The following is a 16,555-nucleotide window of genomic DNA, read 5'->3' as shown; positions in this document are numbered from 1 at the left end:
CTGGCGGTGTGGTGCCCAGACAGGCGGTGTGGTGCCCAGGCTGGCGGTGTGGTGCCCAGACAGGTGGTGTGGTGCCCAGGCTGGCGGTGTGGTGCCCAGACTGGCGGTGTGGTGCCCAGGCTGGCGGTGTGGTGCCCAGACTGGCGGTGTGGTGCCCAGACAGGCGGTGTGGTGCCCAGGCTGGCGGTGTGGTGCCACGACTGGCGGTGTGGTGCCCAGACTGGCGGTGTGGTGCCCAGACAGGTGGTGTGGTGCCCAGGCTGGCGGTGTGGTGCCCAGACAGGCGGTGTGGTGCCCAGACAGGTGGTGTGGTGCCCAGGCTGGCGGTGTGGTGCCCAGACTGGCGGTGTGGTGCCCAGACTGGCGGTGTGGTGCCCAGACAGGTGGTGTGGTGCCCAGGCTGGCGGTGTGGTGCCCAGGCTGGCGGTGTGGTGCCCAGACTGGCGGTGTGGTGCCCAGACAGGCGGTGTGGTGCCCAGACAGGTGGTGTGGTGCCCAGGCTGGCGGTGTGGTGCCCAGGCTGGCGGTGTGGTGCCCAGACTGGCGGTGTGGTGCCCAGGCTGGCGGTGTGGTGCCCAGACTGGCGGTGTGGTGCCCAGACTGGCGGTGTGGTGCCCAGACTGGCGGTGTGGTGCCCAGACTGGCGGTGTGGTGCCCAGGCTGGCGGTGTGGTGCCCAGGCTGGCGGTGTCGTGCCGGATTTGAGAATCCTCACCTCCTGTGAGGAGCGGGCCCTGGAGGTGTCTGGTGTGGCTGAGAATAGGGCTGTCACCAGTGCGGATGTGGGCGGACACCACAGATGTGAGGATCCACCAAGCTCCACCTGGAAGACAAGTCAAACGTCAGTAGTGATTGCCTTACGATCAATCCAACCCTCCCACTGACCACATGTCCATTCTCCCACAGATCCAGCAGCCGACGGCGCTGGCCCATCCCGGGCGGCACCCTCTCCTGACCCCAAGTAAAACACTTCTGAGGAGAGTTCCGAGGATGCAACTGTCATAGTCGCATCACAGCTGTCACTCCCATCCTCCACCAGCGCAGATAAACACACCTCGGTGTGAAATGTTAGTGGATAGGCTTCTGGGGCACAATCTGATGAGCACCATACTGTCGATGATGCACATCTGGTCGAGGCAGAAACCCCCAGGCGAGACAGCAATTCGAGGTCTGCTGCATCCCAGGACCCAGCTGTGTCCCAACCTGATGCAGAGTCTCTGGAACAGTATTACTCAGAGCTGATGGAGATGATAGGGAGCAACCTGGATGTTCAGAGGGAGATGTCAGCATCACTCCAGCAGATCCATAGCCGATTGAAGGAGCCCCAGAGGTTACGGGCACTGGTGATGGCACTAGCAATGAGTGGCACCAAGGCTACACTGCAAGGATGGCAGCCGCAGTGAAGATCCTGGTGCACGAAATCGGCACCATGAGTGAAAGTATCCAAAGCATCATGCAGTCAGTGATGGCCACGACTTGGGGTCTTGGCAGTATGTCTACCTCACTGCAGGATGTCACGCAGTACAAGGCCGACCTTGATGAGGTTCTGCAGGACATGTCCTGCTCTCAGATGGGAATGGCCGAGGCGCTGAAAAGCTTGTCCCAGTCACAGGTGGGCATTGCCAAGGCGCTGCAGAACATGTCCCAGTTACTGAGAACATCGTCAAGGGCGTCAACACGATGGTGCAGACCATGGGGAGACGCCAGGGCTGGCAGAGCCAGATGATACAGCAGCAGTAGGTCTGAAACCAGCTGGCCCTCCATCCCAAGGTGAACCCCAGGGCCCTAGGTGCACCAACCAGGTGGAAGTAGCACTGAGTGTCAACCCGGACCAGTCCCATGGGGTTGTGACGGTGGCCGCAGCTCTCCCGGGTTTCACCCTTCTAATAAGGCCGCGTCTTGGGGTCAGCACACGGAGAGTTGTAGCGAAGGTTCTGGGGGGCACCTGGGGGGCAACGAGACACAGCACTACCGTGCCAACCCCTGGATCATGTGTAACATTTGTCTCTGCCTGTAGACCCACCAACCATCCATAACCCCCATCAACTGCCGAGGCCTCTGGCCGTGGGGTGACAGACAGTGCCAAAAGTTGCCCCGCAACTGATATGCTTTGAATATGCATCAGCCCCTGGAAAGAGCACCCCGCCCAAGCACACACCCCCACTGGGGAAAAGAGAAATATTCAAGTGGTAGAGGTAAAGGAGATCTGATGGGAGATAAGAAGGAGAGTATGCCTCAGATTAAAAAAGAAATCCAGGAGGGTTGAAGAGGAATGAAAAGAAATGTATCAAATGTGTTCACTGTCATAATGTGGAGATGCCGGCGTTGGACTGGGGTGAGCACAGTAAGAGGTCTTACAACACCAGGTTAAAGTCCAACAGGTTTGTTTCAAACACGAGCTTTCGGAGCACGGCTCCTTCTTCAGGTGAATGGAAAGGCTTGTTCCAGAAATGTTTATATAGACACAGTCAGAGATGCCCCGGAATGCGAGCACCTGCAGGCAATCAAATCATCAAAGATGCAGAGAGAGAGGTAACTCCAGGTTAAAGAGGTGTGAATTGTCCCAAGCCAGTTCAGTCGGTAGGCCTCTGCAAGTCCAGGCTTGTTGGTGGGGGCCGAATGTAATGCGACATGAATCCCAGATCCCGGTTGAGTCCGCATTCATGCGTGCGGAACTTAGCTATAAGTTTTTGCTCAGCAATTTTGCGTTGTCGCGTCTCCTGAAGGCCTCCTTGTAGAATGCTGACCCGGAGATCAGAGGCTGAATGTCCTTGACTGCTGAAGTGTTCCCCAACTGGAAGGGAACAGTCCTGCCTGTTGATAGTCGCACGATGCCCGTTTATTCGTTGTCGCAGTGTCTGCATGGTCTCGCCAATGTACCACGCTTCGGGACATCCTTTTCTGCAGCGTATGAGGTAGACTACATTGGTCGAGTCGCACGAGTATGCGCCGCGTACCTGGTGGGTGGTGTTTCCACGTGTAATGGTGGTGTCCATGTCGATGATCTGGCATGTCTTGCAGAGATTACCCTGGCAGGGTTTTGTGGTGTTGTGGTTGCTGTTCTGAAGGCTGGGTAATTTGCTGCAAACAATGGTTTGTTTGAGGTTGCGCGGTTGTTTGAAGGCCAGTAGTGGGGGTGTGGGGATGACCTTGGCAAGATGTCCATCCTCGCTGATGATGTGTTGGAGGCTGCGAAGAAGATGTCGTAGTTTCTCCGCCCCAGGAAAGTACTGGACGACGAAGGGTACTCTGTCAGTGGTGTCCCGTGTTTGTCTTCTGAGGAGGTCGGTGCGGTTTTTTGCTGTGGCGCGGTGGAACTGTCGATCAATGAGTCGAGCGCCATATCCCGTTCGTACGAGGGCATCTTTCAGCATCTGTAGGTGTCTGTTGCGCTCCTCCTTGTCTGAGCAGATCCTGTGTATACGGAGGGCTTGTCCATAGGGGATGGCTTCTTTAATGTGTTTCGGGTGAAAGCTGGAGAAGTGGAGCATCGTGAGATTATCTGTGGGCTTGCGGTAAAGCGAGGTGCTGAGGTGACCGTCCTTGATGGAGACGAGTGTGTCCAAGAATGGAACTGAATTTGGAGAATAGTCCATGGTGAGTTTGATGGTGGGATGGAACTTATTGATGTCATCGTGTAGTCGTTTCAGTGATGTCTCGCCGTGGGTCCAAAGGAAAAAAATGTCATCGATGTATCTGGTGTATAGCATCGGTTGAAAGTCCTGTGTGGTGAGGAAGTCCTGTTCAAACTTGTGCATGAAGATGTTGGCATACTGAGGTGCAAATTTGGTCCCCATGGCTGTTCCGTGCGTCTGGATGAAGAATTTGTTGTCGAAGGTGAAGACGTTGTGGTCTAGAACGAAACGGATGAGTTGCAGAATTGCGTCTGGAGATTGGCAGTTGTCGGTGTTGAGGACTGAGGCTGTTGCAGCAATGCCGTCGTCATGGGGGATGCTGGTGTAGAGTGCCGAGACATCCATTGTGACGAGGAATGTTCCTGGTTCAACTGGTCCATGGGTGCTGAGTTTCTGTAGGAAGTCCGTCGTGTCGCGACAGAAGCTGGGTGTACCTTGTACGATGGGTTTCAAGATGCCCTCGATGTGGCCAGAGAGGTTCTCACACAGGGTCCCATTGCCTGAAACGATAGGACGGCCTGGTGTGTTGGCCTTGTGTATTTTCGGGAGGCAGTAGAGATCTCCAATGCGGGGATTACGTGGGATGAGAGCACGTAGGGTGTTCTGAAGGTCTGGATCTAAGGTCTTGATCAGTCTGCTGAGTTGGCGGATGTGTTCCTTGGTTGGATCTGCGGGTAACTGCCTGTAGTGTTCCTGGTTGTCGAGTTGTCGGTATACTTCTTTGCAGTAGTCTGTTCTGTTCAGTATGACGGTGGCCCCTCCTTTGTCTGCTGGTTTGATGACGATGTTGCGGTTGGTCTTGAGAGTGCGGATGGCGTTGCGTTGTGCTTGGGTGACGTTTGAGGCTGCCTTGTGATTGCGAGTGATAAATCTGGCATTGACACGACTTCTGACGGCTTGAGCATACATGTCGAGTCTAGGGCAGCGGCCTTCCGGAGGGGTCCAATTTGACTCTTTCCTTTTTGGTTGCTGCACTGCAGATCTCGCGGTCTGCTGTTCCGGTTCATTGGTCGTGTCCCTGGGTTCGCTGTCGGCCTCTTGGGGTCTGTGGAAGAATTCCCGGAGCCTCATTCGCCTGATGAATTCCTCCGTATCTGCCGCGAGACTGATGGGGTCCATTTTGGTGGTGGTGCAGAAATTGAGCCCTCTGCTGAGGACTTCGATTTCGTCTGGTTGAAGGGTGTAGTCTGACAAGTTGACAATGGATTTCCCTGTATTGTTTTCGACTGTTGTACCGGGAGAAGCTTGATTGCTGCTGGTGGTGATGCCAAGTTTCTCAAGCTTCCTGTTCTTGGTGTGCATGTAGGTGGCATAGTATTGCTGTCTCATCTGTTTGGCGGTGTTCCGCAGCTGGTCTGCTGTGTCCTGAGCGCAAGTTGAGAATATGGCCTCTCTCTTGGTTTCCAGGTTGCGTCGACTGCTGTAGAGTTGGTGTACGAGGTGTTTGAGGAGTGTGACAGAGGTGCGGTGGCAGAGTCTTTCAGCGTAGTCTGTGTTGTAAGTCGACTTGAGTGGGTTTTTGATCTGTAGTCCTTTCGGGATCTTGTCTGCTTTTTTGCATCTTTGTAGAAACTGAATGTCAGTGTCTATATGCGCGATCTTCCTGGAGATCCTCTCCACTTTGAGCCGGCAGTTTGCGGTGTCAATGGTAGCCATGATGTGGAGATGCCGGCGTTGGACTGGGGTGAGCACAGTAAGAAGTCTTACAACACCAGGTTAAAGTCCAACAGGTTTGTTTCAAACACGAGCTTTCGGAGCACGGCTCCTTCTTCAGGTGAATGGAAAGGCTTGTTCCAGAAATGTTTATATAGACACAGTCAGAGATGCCCCGGAATGCGAGCACCTGCAGGCAATCAAATCATCAAAGATGCAGAGAGAGAGGTAACTCCAGGTTAAAGAGGTGTGAATTGTCCCAAGCCAGTTCAGTCGGTAGGCCTCTGCAAGTCCAGGCTTGTTGGTGGGGGCCGAATGTAATGCGACATGAATCCCAGATCCCGGTTGAGTCCGCATTCATGCGTGCGGAACTTAGCTATAAGTTTTTGCTCAGCAATTTTGCGTTGTCGCGTCTCCTGAAGGCCTCCTTGTAGAATGCTGACCCGGAGATCAGAGGCTGAATGTCCTTGACTGCTGAAGTGTTCCCCAACTGGAAGGGAACAGTCCTGCCTGTTGATAGTCGCACGATGCCCGTTTATTCGTTGTCGCAGTGTCTGCATGGTCTCGCCAATGTACCACGCTTCGGGACATCCTTTTCTGCAGCGTATGAGGTAGACTACATTGGTCGAGTCGCACGAGTATGCGCCGCGTACCTGGTGGGTGGTGTTTCCACTGTCATAAACTTGGCCCTGTAAACATTTAGACCATTACAGTGAAAAAATTTGAAGCTTTTAATGTCTCTTCTACCCTCCTGGATTTCTTTTTTAATCTGAGGTACACTCTCCTTATTATCTCCCATCAGATCACCTTGACCTCTACCACTTGAGTATTTCTCTTTTCCCCAGTTTCTGATGTCTGAAACCAAGCTTTGATTTATGAACTAATTCATACTCATCTGCCATTTCTGCTGCTAACCTCACAGTTTTAGTCCTCTGCTCTTCCACATGAGTTCTCAATACATCAGGAATTGAATTTTTAAACTCCTCCAAAAGTATAATTTCTCTGAGAGCTTCATACATTTGGTCTATTTTTAAAGCCCTTATCCACGATCAAAATTACTCTGTTTAATCCTCTAAAACTCCAAGTATGTTTGACCAGGTTCTTTCCTTAAATTTCTAATCCTTTCTCTGTCGGCTTCAGGCACTAGTTCATATGCACCTAAGATGGATTTTTTCACCTCCTCATACGTTTCCGATACCTCCTGTGATAGTGATGCAAACACTTCACTAGCTCGACCGACCAACTTTGTTTGAATCAGTAATACCCACATGTCCTGTGGCCACTTCATTTCTTTAGCTACCTCTCAAATGAAATGAAAAAAGATTCTACCTCCTTATCATCAAACCTTGCCAATGCATTGACATATTTAAATAGATCCCCATCAAGCCTTTGACTATGATGCTCAGGTTCATTATCCTCATCAATATCCTCATACTGTATGTTTCCCTTTACATCCACCACTTTTAAATGACTGTCGTGTTTCATGGCCATTCTCCGAAGTTCAAACTCTCTCTCTTTTTCTCTTTCCTCTCTATCTCTTTCCCTTTCCTCTCTCTCTCTTTCTCTCTCCTATCCTCTCTATCTCTTTCTCTCTTTTTTCCTATTTCCTCTCTATCTCTTTCTCTTTTTCTTTGTCCCTCATTGCGTATTCAAGCTGCTTTAATTCTTTCTCATGTTCCATCTTTTTAATCTGTAACTGAATTTTTGCCAGTTTGAATTCATCATACTGTATCTCAGGAATTTTTTAATGCTCAGCTACCGTCCGAAGTACCTCATCTTTTCGTAGCCTGTCAGGTAACCTTAACTGCAATGTCTGCCAAATCTAAAAGCCTTTTTTTTAGTCTCTGTTCGTAAGGCACTGTGTGTAACCTTCTCCACCCTCAAAAACCTCCGATCCTCTGAAAGAGCCATTGTCCACAACACACTCCCTACTAAAACTGGAATACCACACCTGAAAAGAAAACACATATATGCTCACCTCTCACCGTCTTTAAATTCACTAAGCCAACCGAATCACAAAAGATAGACTTTTACCCCACAAGCCCCCAATTTATTATGGGCCAGGGTTTAGAAAACTCCAAAGTATATCATGGAGTTCACCTGACCCACAACTTTTAATAGATTTTGGTTTTGGGGAGCGCACTCTCCAGGTGTTATGCAACAGAGACCTTAAGCTCTTTTGAAAACAAAACAATGTTTATTCTACGAACCAAGTTAACATTTTATAAACACACAGTAAACGTCTTACCAACTACCAACACACATAACCCCACAGATACAATACTCTATAGGTAACCCTTAATACCTTTCCTAGCAACATCCATAAGTTAAACCCTTTTTTAACAAAGACAGCAGGTTTAAATTCTCGACAGAAACATGTATGACTTTGAAATCATCAAGGGATCTGGCGATATTTTTTAGAGAGAGAGAGAGAGATACAGCTTCTTGTTTGAATACAGCTCTCCAACTGAAAATTAAACCAAAAACAGAGCCACAAACCAACTTTTCAGCTCAAAATGAAAGTAAAAAGACCGACTGACAGCCAGCTGCACCCATACACTGACATCACTGCAGCTATTTGATAAACAGACATTTCTTGAAGGTACATCCACCTGACATTTGTCCCTCCCTCAGATGATCTAATAAATTACATTACATTAACCTGAGGTACATTTGTGTTTGAGTTGACAAAGTTTGGAACTTTTTGGTTGATCCTTGTTCAATGCCTCCATATGTTTTGAATTGGTATCCAATATGGGGCAGGGTTTATGAAGTAAATTGTTCATAAAAGAAATGAAATGGGAAATTAATTCTCTCTGCAGGTTGGAAGCTACACCAGGTTGCTCAAAAGATTATGTTAAAATATATGATGGGCCTTCAACAAATTCTCCAGTGCTTTCCACAATATGTACTGGATCAAATCGTGCATTTACATCATCGGCCAACGCTATGACTGTTTATTTCCAATCTGATTCCCAAAATAGTGGTCCCGGCTTTACTGCAAATTACTTTGAGATATCTGCAAATAAAAGTAAGTGATAAATTTCTTCTCTTGATCTGTGCAGTTGGTATTCGCAGGGTAGAAAAATGATTTCGCAGATGTGACTACTTTCAGAGAGTCGATAAGGATTTGTTAAGATCTCCATTCATTATGCCTCGCATCATGATGCTCTTATTATAAAGAACTGTACAGAATATACAGCATAGAAATAGGCCAGAACTAATCTGTGTCCGTGTGCCTTCTCAACAAGAGATTTCTCCTTTTCCAGCTGCCTCATCTCAGCCTATTTCTTGCCCCTTTTCTTCCATGTAATCATCTACTTTTCCTTAGAAAGTATCTGAGCGATCTGTCTCAACCATTTCCTGTGGTAGCTTGTTCCACCCTCTGGGTAAAGACATGTCTTCTTATGTCACAAATGGATGTATTAGGAACTGGCTTATATTTTGGGTCCATGTTTTTGGATTCTCCATTATTTACGCTGCTCAAATCATTCACAGTTTTGAAGTTCTCTGTCAGCTCATTCCATGTTTCTTTTTTAAAGAAAAGTAGCCGACCTGTTCAGATATTCCCTGGAGGTGTAATCTCTCAGTTTTGGGCACCACCCTTGTTTATCAAATTTGTACTTTCTCCATTGTTTCTGTGTTTTTTTGTACAATGGAAGATAGAACAGTGCTCAGTGAATTTTGCATGGCCTCACCACAGCTCTATACATGCTACACAACGTCATTATCGTTGAATTATGCAGTCTAGAAATAAATCTGAGTGGTAAATTGCCATTTTTTATTATTTTACTAGCAATGCTGTTTTAAATGATTTAAAACAAAGATCCCTTTGCTTTCCTAACCCAGTCACTATGTTTTATTAGCTCAGATTTAAGTGATGTTTCTATCTTTTTAAAACAAAGTGCATCGTCTCATTTATCTGTCTTGAAACTTATTTTCTACTTAACGGCTTACTCTCTAAGCTTTCTAATGTCTTCTCCAATGCTATCATTTGTAAATTTTGATGTCATCTTGCTTGTTTCATAGTCAAAACCACAGATATAATTTATAAATAACAATGGGTTCATCCCTGATCCTTGTGGAACCACATTTTCAATCGCTTTCTAATCTGAATACACTTCACCTCCAGTCTTCACTTCTTATTTTTAAATTTCCATTTAGCTAATTATCCTCGATTCCATATATCCTAACCTTTGTTATGAGTCAACTGGGGTAACTTGTTGATGATATGTGAAAATTAAAGTTTGTGACATTTAATATTTAAACACCTTCAAATATTTCTCTCAGGTCAACATAAGAACACAGGAACAGAAAAACATAGCAGCAGGAGTAGGCCATTCCACCGGTCAACCCCTTTCTGCACAGATCGTAGCTGATAACCTTTTTTATACAATTTTCCTCCACTATCTCTGTATCCCTTGGTGTGATTGGTATCCTGAAATCTATCGATTTCTGTCTTGAGCGAGTTCTGTGATTGTCCTTCCACAGTCCTCTGGGGTAGAGAATTCTAAAGATTCACCACCGTCTGAGTGAAGAAATCCCTCATCTGAGCCTAAAATGACCTGGCTGGTTTAGCTCAGTGGGCTAGACAGCTGGTTTGCGATGCATTACAAGGCCAGCAGCGCGGATTCAATTACTGTGCCAGCTTACCCGAACAGGTGCCGAAATGTGGCGACTCGGGGCTTTTCACAGTAACTTCATACTTGTGGCAATAAAAGGTTATTATTATTGAAGGGCAGCACGGTGACGCAGTGGGTTAGCCCTGCTGCCTCACGGTGCCGAGGGCCCAGGTTCGATCCCGGCTCTGGGTCACTGTCCGTGTGGAGTTTGCACATTCTCCCCGTGTCTGCGTGGGTTTCACCCCCACAACCCAAAGATGTGCAGGGTAGGCGGATTGGCCACACTAAATTGCCCCTTAATTGGCAAAAATAAATAAATTGGGTACTGTAAATTTATTTATTTAAAAAAAATTATTATTGTGAGACTGTGGGTGCGATTCTCCCAAAACGGGAGAAATCGTAAAGCTGGCGTAAAACCCGTGCGGGTTTTACGGCAGCGCGCCCCTTCCCGACCGGGGACCGATTCTGGTCCCCGGTCGGGGCTAGCAGCCCGACGCCGTAGGCTCCGGCAAGACGGGCTTAACGAAAATCGTTAAGCCCGCTTGACGGAGTTAGCGCCGGCTGACGCGTCATATGGCGTCAGCTGCGCATGCGCAGTTTGGAAGACTCCAACCCGCGCATGCGCGGATGACGTCATCGCGTTTTTGCGCGAAACCCGCGCATGCGCGGGCCGGGTTGCCCCTCAGCCGCCCCGCGAATGGATACTGCGGGGCGGCGGAATGACAAGTAGTGCGCGGGCATCGGGCCCGCTGCCCGCGATCGGTGCCCACCGATCCCGGGCCCATGGCACCCTTGGCACGGCCGTGGTACGGCCGTGCCAATCGGTGCCATGGTTATTAATAGCGAGTTAGTCACGCCATTTTTACGAACGGCAAGACCAGGTGTGTTTGCCGTTCGTAAAAACGGCGTAAAGGGCTGGGACTTCGGCCCATCTAACAGCTGAGAATCGCTGCCGGCCGTAAAAAAACGGCGGCAGCGATTCGGGTCGGGACTTCGGCGGGGGGGGGGGGGGGGAGAATAGCGGGAAGGCGGCAAAAATGTCGGGAAGGCCCTCCCGCTATTCTCCAACCCGTCGTGGAGGGCGGAGAATTTCGCCCCGTGTCTCTGGTTCTAGATTCATCACCCAGCCACATCTATACTGTCACATCATGTAAGAAATTTGTAAGTTTCAATGATTCAAAGATTCAAACCTTTCATTCATCGAAACAGGATCGAATTCCTAAATATCTCTACCAAATACAATCCCGCCATCCCAGTAATCAGTCTGGTGAACCTGCATTGCACTCCCTTTGTGGCAAGTGTATCCTTCCTTAGATAAAGAGACGAAAACTGGACACACTGCTCCAGGTGCAGTGTCACCAAAGGTTCTATACAATTGCAGCAAGATATCAAGATGTCTTAACACTGAGAGATAACATACCACATGCCTTCCAAATTGCTTGCTGCGCCTGCGTTCTAGCTTTTAGTGGCTCAAGGTCAGCCAGGTTCCTTTGGACATCAACACTTCCCAATGTTTCACCATTTAAGAAATTCTCTGCCTTTTTGTTTCTTTCTACCAAAGTGGATAACTTCTCACTTTCTCACATTACCTTCCATCTGCTGCATTCATGCTCAATCACTTAGCTCGTCCAAATCCCTTGAAGCCTCCTTGCATCCTTCTCACAACATACATTTCCACCAGGATTTAGCAAACTTGCAGTTATTACATTTGGTCTCCATATCCAAGTGATTTATTTAGATTGTGAACAAGCTGTGATCCCAGCACTGATCTATTGCGGTTATCCACCAGTTAAGGCCTGCCAACCTGAGAATGACCCTTTTATTCCTCCATAAGTTTTCTGTCATTTAACCAATTCTCAGTCTATGCAGTATAATGAAGCAAGCTTCAGTAATTCAGCATCTGTGATGAATATTTGCAATTATAGTTTAATTCTCCAGTTGTTCTGCTGTCCATTCTTTCAGTGTAGGTTCCAGTATTTTTTCCATCACTGACATTAAACTGGCAGGTCTCGAGTTATCTGTTTTTTCTGTAGAAGCAGCATGGATCAGAAACTGTAAATTAGCAAATTTACCAAACCAGTGGCTCCAATGAAGATGTAATGAGAACATTAATGGCATGATCACAACTCCAGTGTTTAAAGATATTGTAAAGAACCAGACCCCCCCCCCCCCCCACCCCCCCACCCCCACAGCTGCTACATTTCAGCTGCAATTGTGGTTTTAGCTGCTATTGCCCCTGCTTTCGGGGATGGAGATTCTGATTGTAATCGGAGGCAGTCTCACACTTCTGGGATTCCAAGCTCTCCCTTTCTGTGGGGCCCCCATGATGTCATCCCGCCCTCTGGTAACATGGCCCCAAATAACATAAGACCATAAGACATAGAAGCAGAATTAGGCCACTTGGCCCATTGAGTCTGCTCCGCCATTCAATCATGGCTGATATTTTCTCATCCCTATTCTCCTGCCTTCTCCCCATAACCCCTGATCCCCTTATTAATCAAGAACCTATCTATCTCTGTTTTAAAGACATTCAGTGAATTGGCCTCCACAGCCTTCTGTGGCAAAGAGTTCCACAGATCCACAACCCTCTGGCTGAAGAAATTCCTCCTCATCTCTGTTTTAAAGGATCGTCCCTTTAACCTGAGATAGTGTTCTCTGGTTCTAGTTTTTCCGACAAGTGGAAACATCCTCTCCATCTTCTAAACTCCAACGAGTACAGACCCAGAGTCCTCAAACGTTCCTCATATGACAAGTTCTTCAATCCAGGGATCAGTCTTGTGAACCTCCTCTGGACCCTTTCCAAGACCAGCACATCCTTCCTTAGATATGGGCCCCAAAACTGCTCACAATACTCCAAATGGGGTCTGACCAGAGCCTTATACAGCCTGAGAAGTACATCCCTGGTTTTGTATTCTAGCCCTCTTGACATGAATGCTAACATTGCATTTGCCTTCTTAACTGCCGACTGAACCTGCACATTAACTTAAGAGAATCGTGAACAAGGACTCCCAAGTCCCTTCGTGCTTCTGCTTTCCAAAGCATTTCCCCATTTCGAAATAGTCTATGCCTAGATTCCTCCTTCCAAAGTGCATAATCTCACACTTTTCCACATTGTATTTCATTTGCCACTTCATTGCCCACTCTCCTAGCTTGTCTAAGTCCTTCTGCAGCTCCCTTGCTTCCTCAATTCTACCTGTCCCTCTACAGATCTTTGTATCATCTGCAAACTTAGCAACAGTGCCTTCAGTACCTTCTTCCAGATCATTAATGTATATTGTAAAAAGTTGTGGTCCCAGCACAGACCCCAGAGCCACACCACTAGTTACCGGCTGCCATCCTGAAAAAGACCCCTTTATCCGCACTCTTTGCCTTCTGCCAGTCATCCAATCGTCTATCCATGCCAGGATCTTACCTTTAACACCATGTTCTCCTGGAGCTCGTGCATCCTACTGGTGTCTTCCACCGTGAAGACTGATGCAAAGTAACTATTTAGTTCGTCTGCCATTTCTTTGTTTCCTATTATTACTTCTCCAGCCACAATTTCCAGTGGTCCAATGTCTATTTTTGCCTCTCTCTTACCTTTTATATATTGAAAAAATCTCTTCCTACCTTCCTTTATATTACTAACTAGCTTGCACTGGTACTGCATCTTCTCCCCCATTCTTGCTTTTTTAATTGTCCTCTGCTCGCTTTTAAAGGCTTCCCAATCCTCTGGTTTCCCACTAACTCTTGCCACTTTGTATGCTTTTTCTTTAGCCTTTGTACTGTCCTTGACATCCCTCGTCAGCAATGGATGCCTTGTCCTCCCCTTCGCATGGTTCCTCCTCCTTGGGATGAATTTCTGTTGTACCTCCCTAATAACCCCCAAAAACTCCTGCCATTCCACCAAATACAGAATTGCCTGTTCCCTAATAAGCTCTGTCATAAGCTGCTCCAAAAAACCATCTCTGAGACATTCCACAAATTCCATTTCTTGGGATCCACTACCAACCTAATTTTCCCAGTCCACCAACATATTGAAGTCCCCCAAGATTATTGTAATATTGCCTTTTTTACATGTCTTTTCTATCTCCTGATTTATTTTCTGCCCCACATCCTGACTACTGTACTGCTAGGGGGTCTGTACATAACTCCCATCAGGGTATTTTCACCTTTGCGATTCCTCACCTCTACCCACAGAGATTCTCTGCCTTCTGATCCAATATCGCTCCTTGCTATCGATTTAACTTAATTCCTGACTAACAATGCAACCCCGCCCCCTTTGCCCATCTGCCTGTCCTTTCGATAGGACATATATACTTGGATATTTAGATCCCAGCCCTGATCCCCTTGAAGCCACATCTCTGTGATGCCCACAACATCGTACCGGCCTATTTCAATGTGCGCAACAAGCTCATTTACCTTGTTCCATTTATTGCATGCATTTAGGTACAACACCCTCAATCCTGCATTGGCCACCTCCCTTTTCACACTCTCCTCAGTCATTGTACCCTGTACTGTGGCACTCTTTGATTTTTGACTATGGCTTCTCTGTCTTACACTTTCCCCCTTACTGCTTTTTGTTTCAGGCCCGTTTTACTTCCCTCCGACTTCCTACATCGGATCCCATCCCCCTGCCACATTAGTTTAAATCCTCCCCAACAGCTCTAGCAAATACCCCCCCAGGACATCGGTTCCAGTCCTGCCCAGGTGCAGACCATCCGGTTTGTACTGGCCCCACCTCCCCCTGAAAAGGTTCCAATGGCCCAGGAATCTGAATCCCTCCCTCTTGCACCATCTCTTGAGCCACGCATTCATCCTATCTATCCTGACATTCCTGCTCTGACTAACTCGTGGCACTGGTAGCATTCCTGAGATTACTACCTTTGAGGTCCTACTTTTTAGTTTAACTTCTAACGCCCTGAATCCAGCTTGTAGGACTTCATCCCATTTTGTACCAGTATCGTTGGTGCCTATGTGCACCACAACAGCTGGCTGTCCATCCTCCCCCCTCCCCAGAATGTCCTGCAGCCGCTCCGAGACATCCTTGACCCTTGTACCAGGGAGGAAACATACCATCGTAGAGTCTCGATTGCGTCCACAGAACCGCCTGTCTATTCCCCTTACGATTGAGTCCCCTATCACTATAGCCCTGCCATTCTTCTTCCTGCCCTCCTGCGCAGCAGAGCCAGCCATGGTGCCATGAACCTGGCTGCTGCTGCTTTGCCCTGGTGAGCCATCTCCCTCAACAATATTCAAAGCGGTATATCTGTTTTGCAGGGAGATGACCGCAGGGGACATTTGCACTGCCTTCCTACTCTTGCTCTGTCTTTTGGTCACCCATTTTCTATCTTGCTCAGTAACTTTCACCTGTGGTGTGACCAACTCGCTGAACGTGCTATCCATGACGTCCTCAACATCGCGGATGCTCCAAAATGAGTCGATCCGCAGCTCCAGAGCCATCAAGCGGTCTAACAGGCGCTGCAACTGGACACACTTCTTGCACGTGAAGGAGCCAGGGACAGTGGACGTATTCCTGAGCTCCCACACCGCACACGAGGAGCATGACACGGGTCTGGGACCTCCTGCCATGTCTTAAACCTTAGGTTAACTTATCCAACTACAATTCCAAAAAACGAAAGAAAAAGTAAATAAATATACAAATGAAAAGAAAAACTACTTGCCAGTCACTTATCAGGGATAAAAAGCACCTCCTCCCCACCCAGCTTCGAATTCCCACCTAGCTTCAAATTCCCAAACTCATTCTTTGCTGTGCCTCACTATGGCTGTGTTTTCTCTGGCTCACTGGGAAAACTTCAAACACTACCTGCAATGAAATCAATGCCCTCATGACCCAGCCCACCCTGAACTCAAACAACGCAAGCCACCAAAATACACAAATCACTGCCTTAGTGCTTTTTAAATCCCCATTGCAGATATTTTAGATTTTCTTGCTTCATCAGTTGTTTGCAATCCATGGCAATTTCGATGGCTTTTCTTCTGCATTTGTTTTTCACAAAATCATCAATGACATCATCGTGGGTAAATTTTGTAAGAATGCACTTTCAATTGTCAAGATTGCTGAACTTGTCAAATGTTCCTGAGTTATCGTACTTCGCAAATCATTTTTCACACTTTACAAAACAGAGAAAAATGTTCACCAGAATCATTTGTGGCAGATATTGTTAATATCTCATATTTGCAAAGATTGCCTGCAAACTATGTTGTACAAATCTTTGCAAATCAAAGCACAGAGATCATCATTATCAATGAAATGAATGAATGGTTTCACTTCTCTTCAAAATGATTTGTGTCTATGTCCTCCCGGTAGAACTCAGTTAATCATTTACTGCAGTGGCTCTTAGCATTCTCATCTGAACTTCTGTTGAAAAGCACGTAAAATAATATGAAATAGTATTTGGCATCTTTGACTTCTTCAGTGAATTGGTTTCTGAGCCATTCTTCCATTCTTGTGATGATGTCATCATAGGTTCGCTGTGTTAAAACGTTGGTCTTTCCTGAGCCACAATATTGATGACTTTTCAAATTCCATTTGAGAAGCTTGTCAGATTTACTAAGATATTGAAGGCAGGCTAAAAAATTAATTCTTCAACTTGGCACTAATGATTCATCATATCTTCTCAACGGAAGTCCCAAGAAAGGCAGC

The 16,555-nt window shown here is 47.3% G+C and overlaps 1 protein-coding gene across 1 annotated transcript in view; it reads left to right on the top strand.

Moving 5' to 3' along the window:
* Window positions 1-16,555, top strand: part of LOC119979709 (cubilin-like) — a 225,388-nt gene that overhangs the window by 51,489 nt on the left and 157,344 nt on the right. Inside the window, exon 9 of the mRNA XM_038822269.1 lies at window positions 8,110-8,318. Within this exon, the coding sequence (XP_038678197.1) occupies window positions 8,110-8,318 (209 nt within the window). The remainder of the gene's footprint in view (window positions 1-8,109; window positions 8,319-16,555) is intronic.

This window comes from Scyliorhinus canicula, chromosome 16 (assembly GCF_902713615.1).
Source record: "Scyliorhinus canicula chromosome 16, sScyCan1.1, whole genome shotgun sequence".
NCBI classification, from domain to species: domain Eukaryota; kingdom Metazoa; phylum Chordata; class Chondrichthyes; order Carcharhiniformes; family Scyliorhinidae; genus Scyliorhinus; species Scyliorhinus canicula.
Note: the sequence above shows the minus strand (reverse complement) of the source record. Positions and strands in the feature narration are given on the sequence as shown.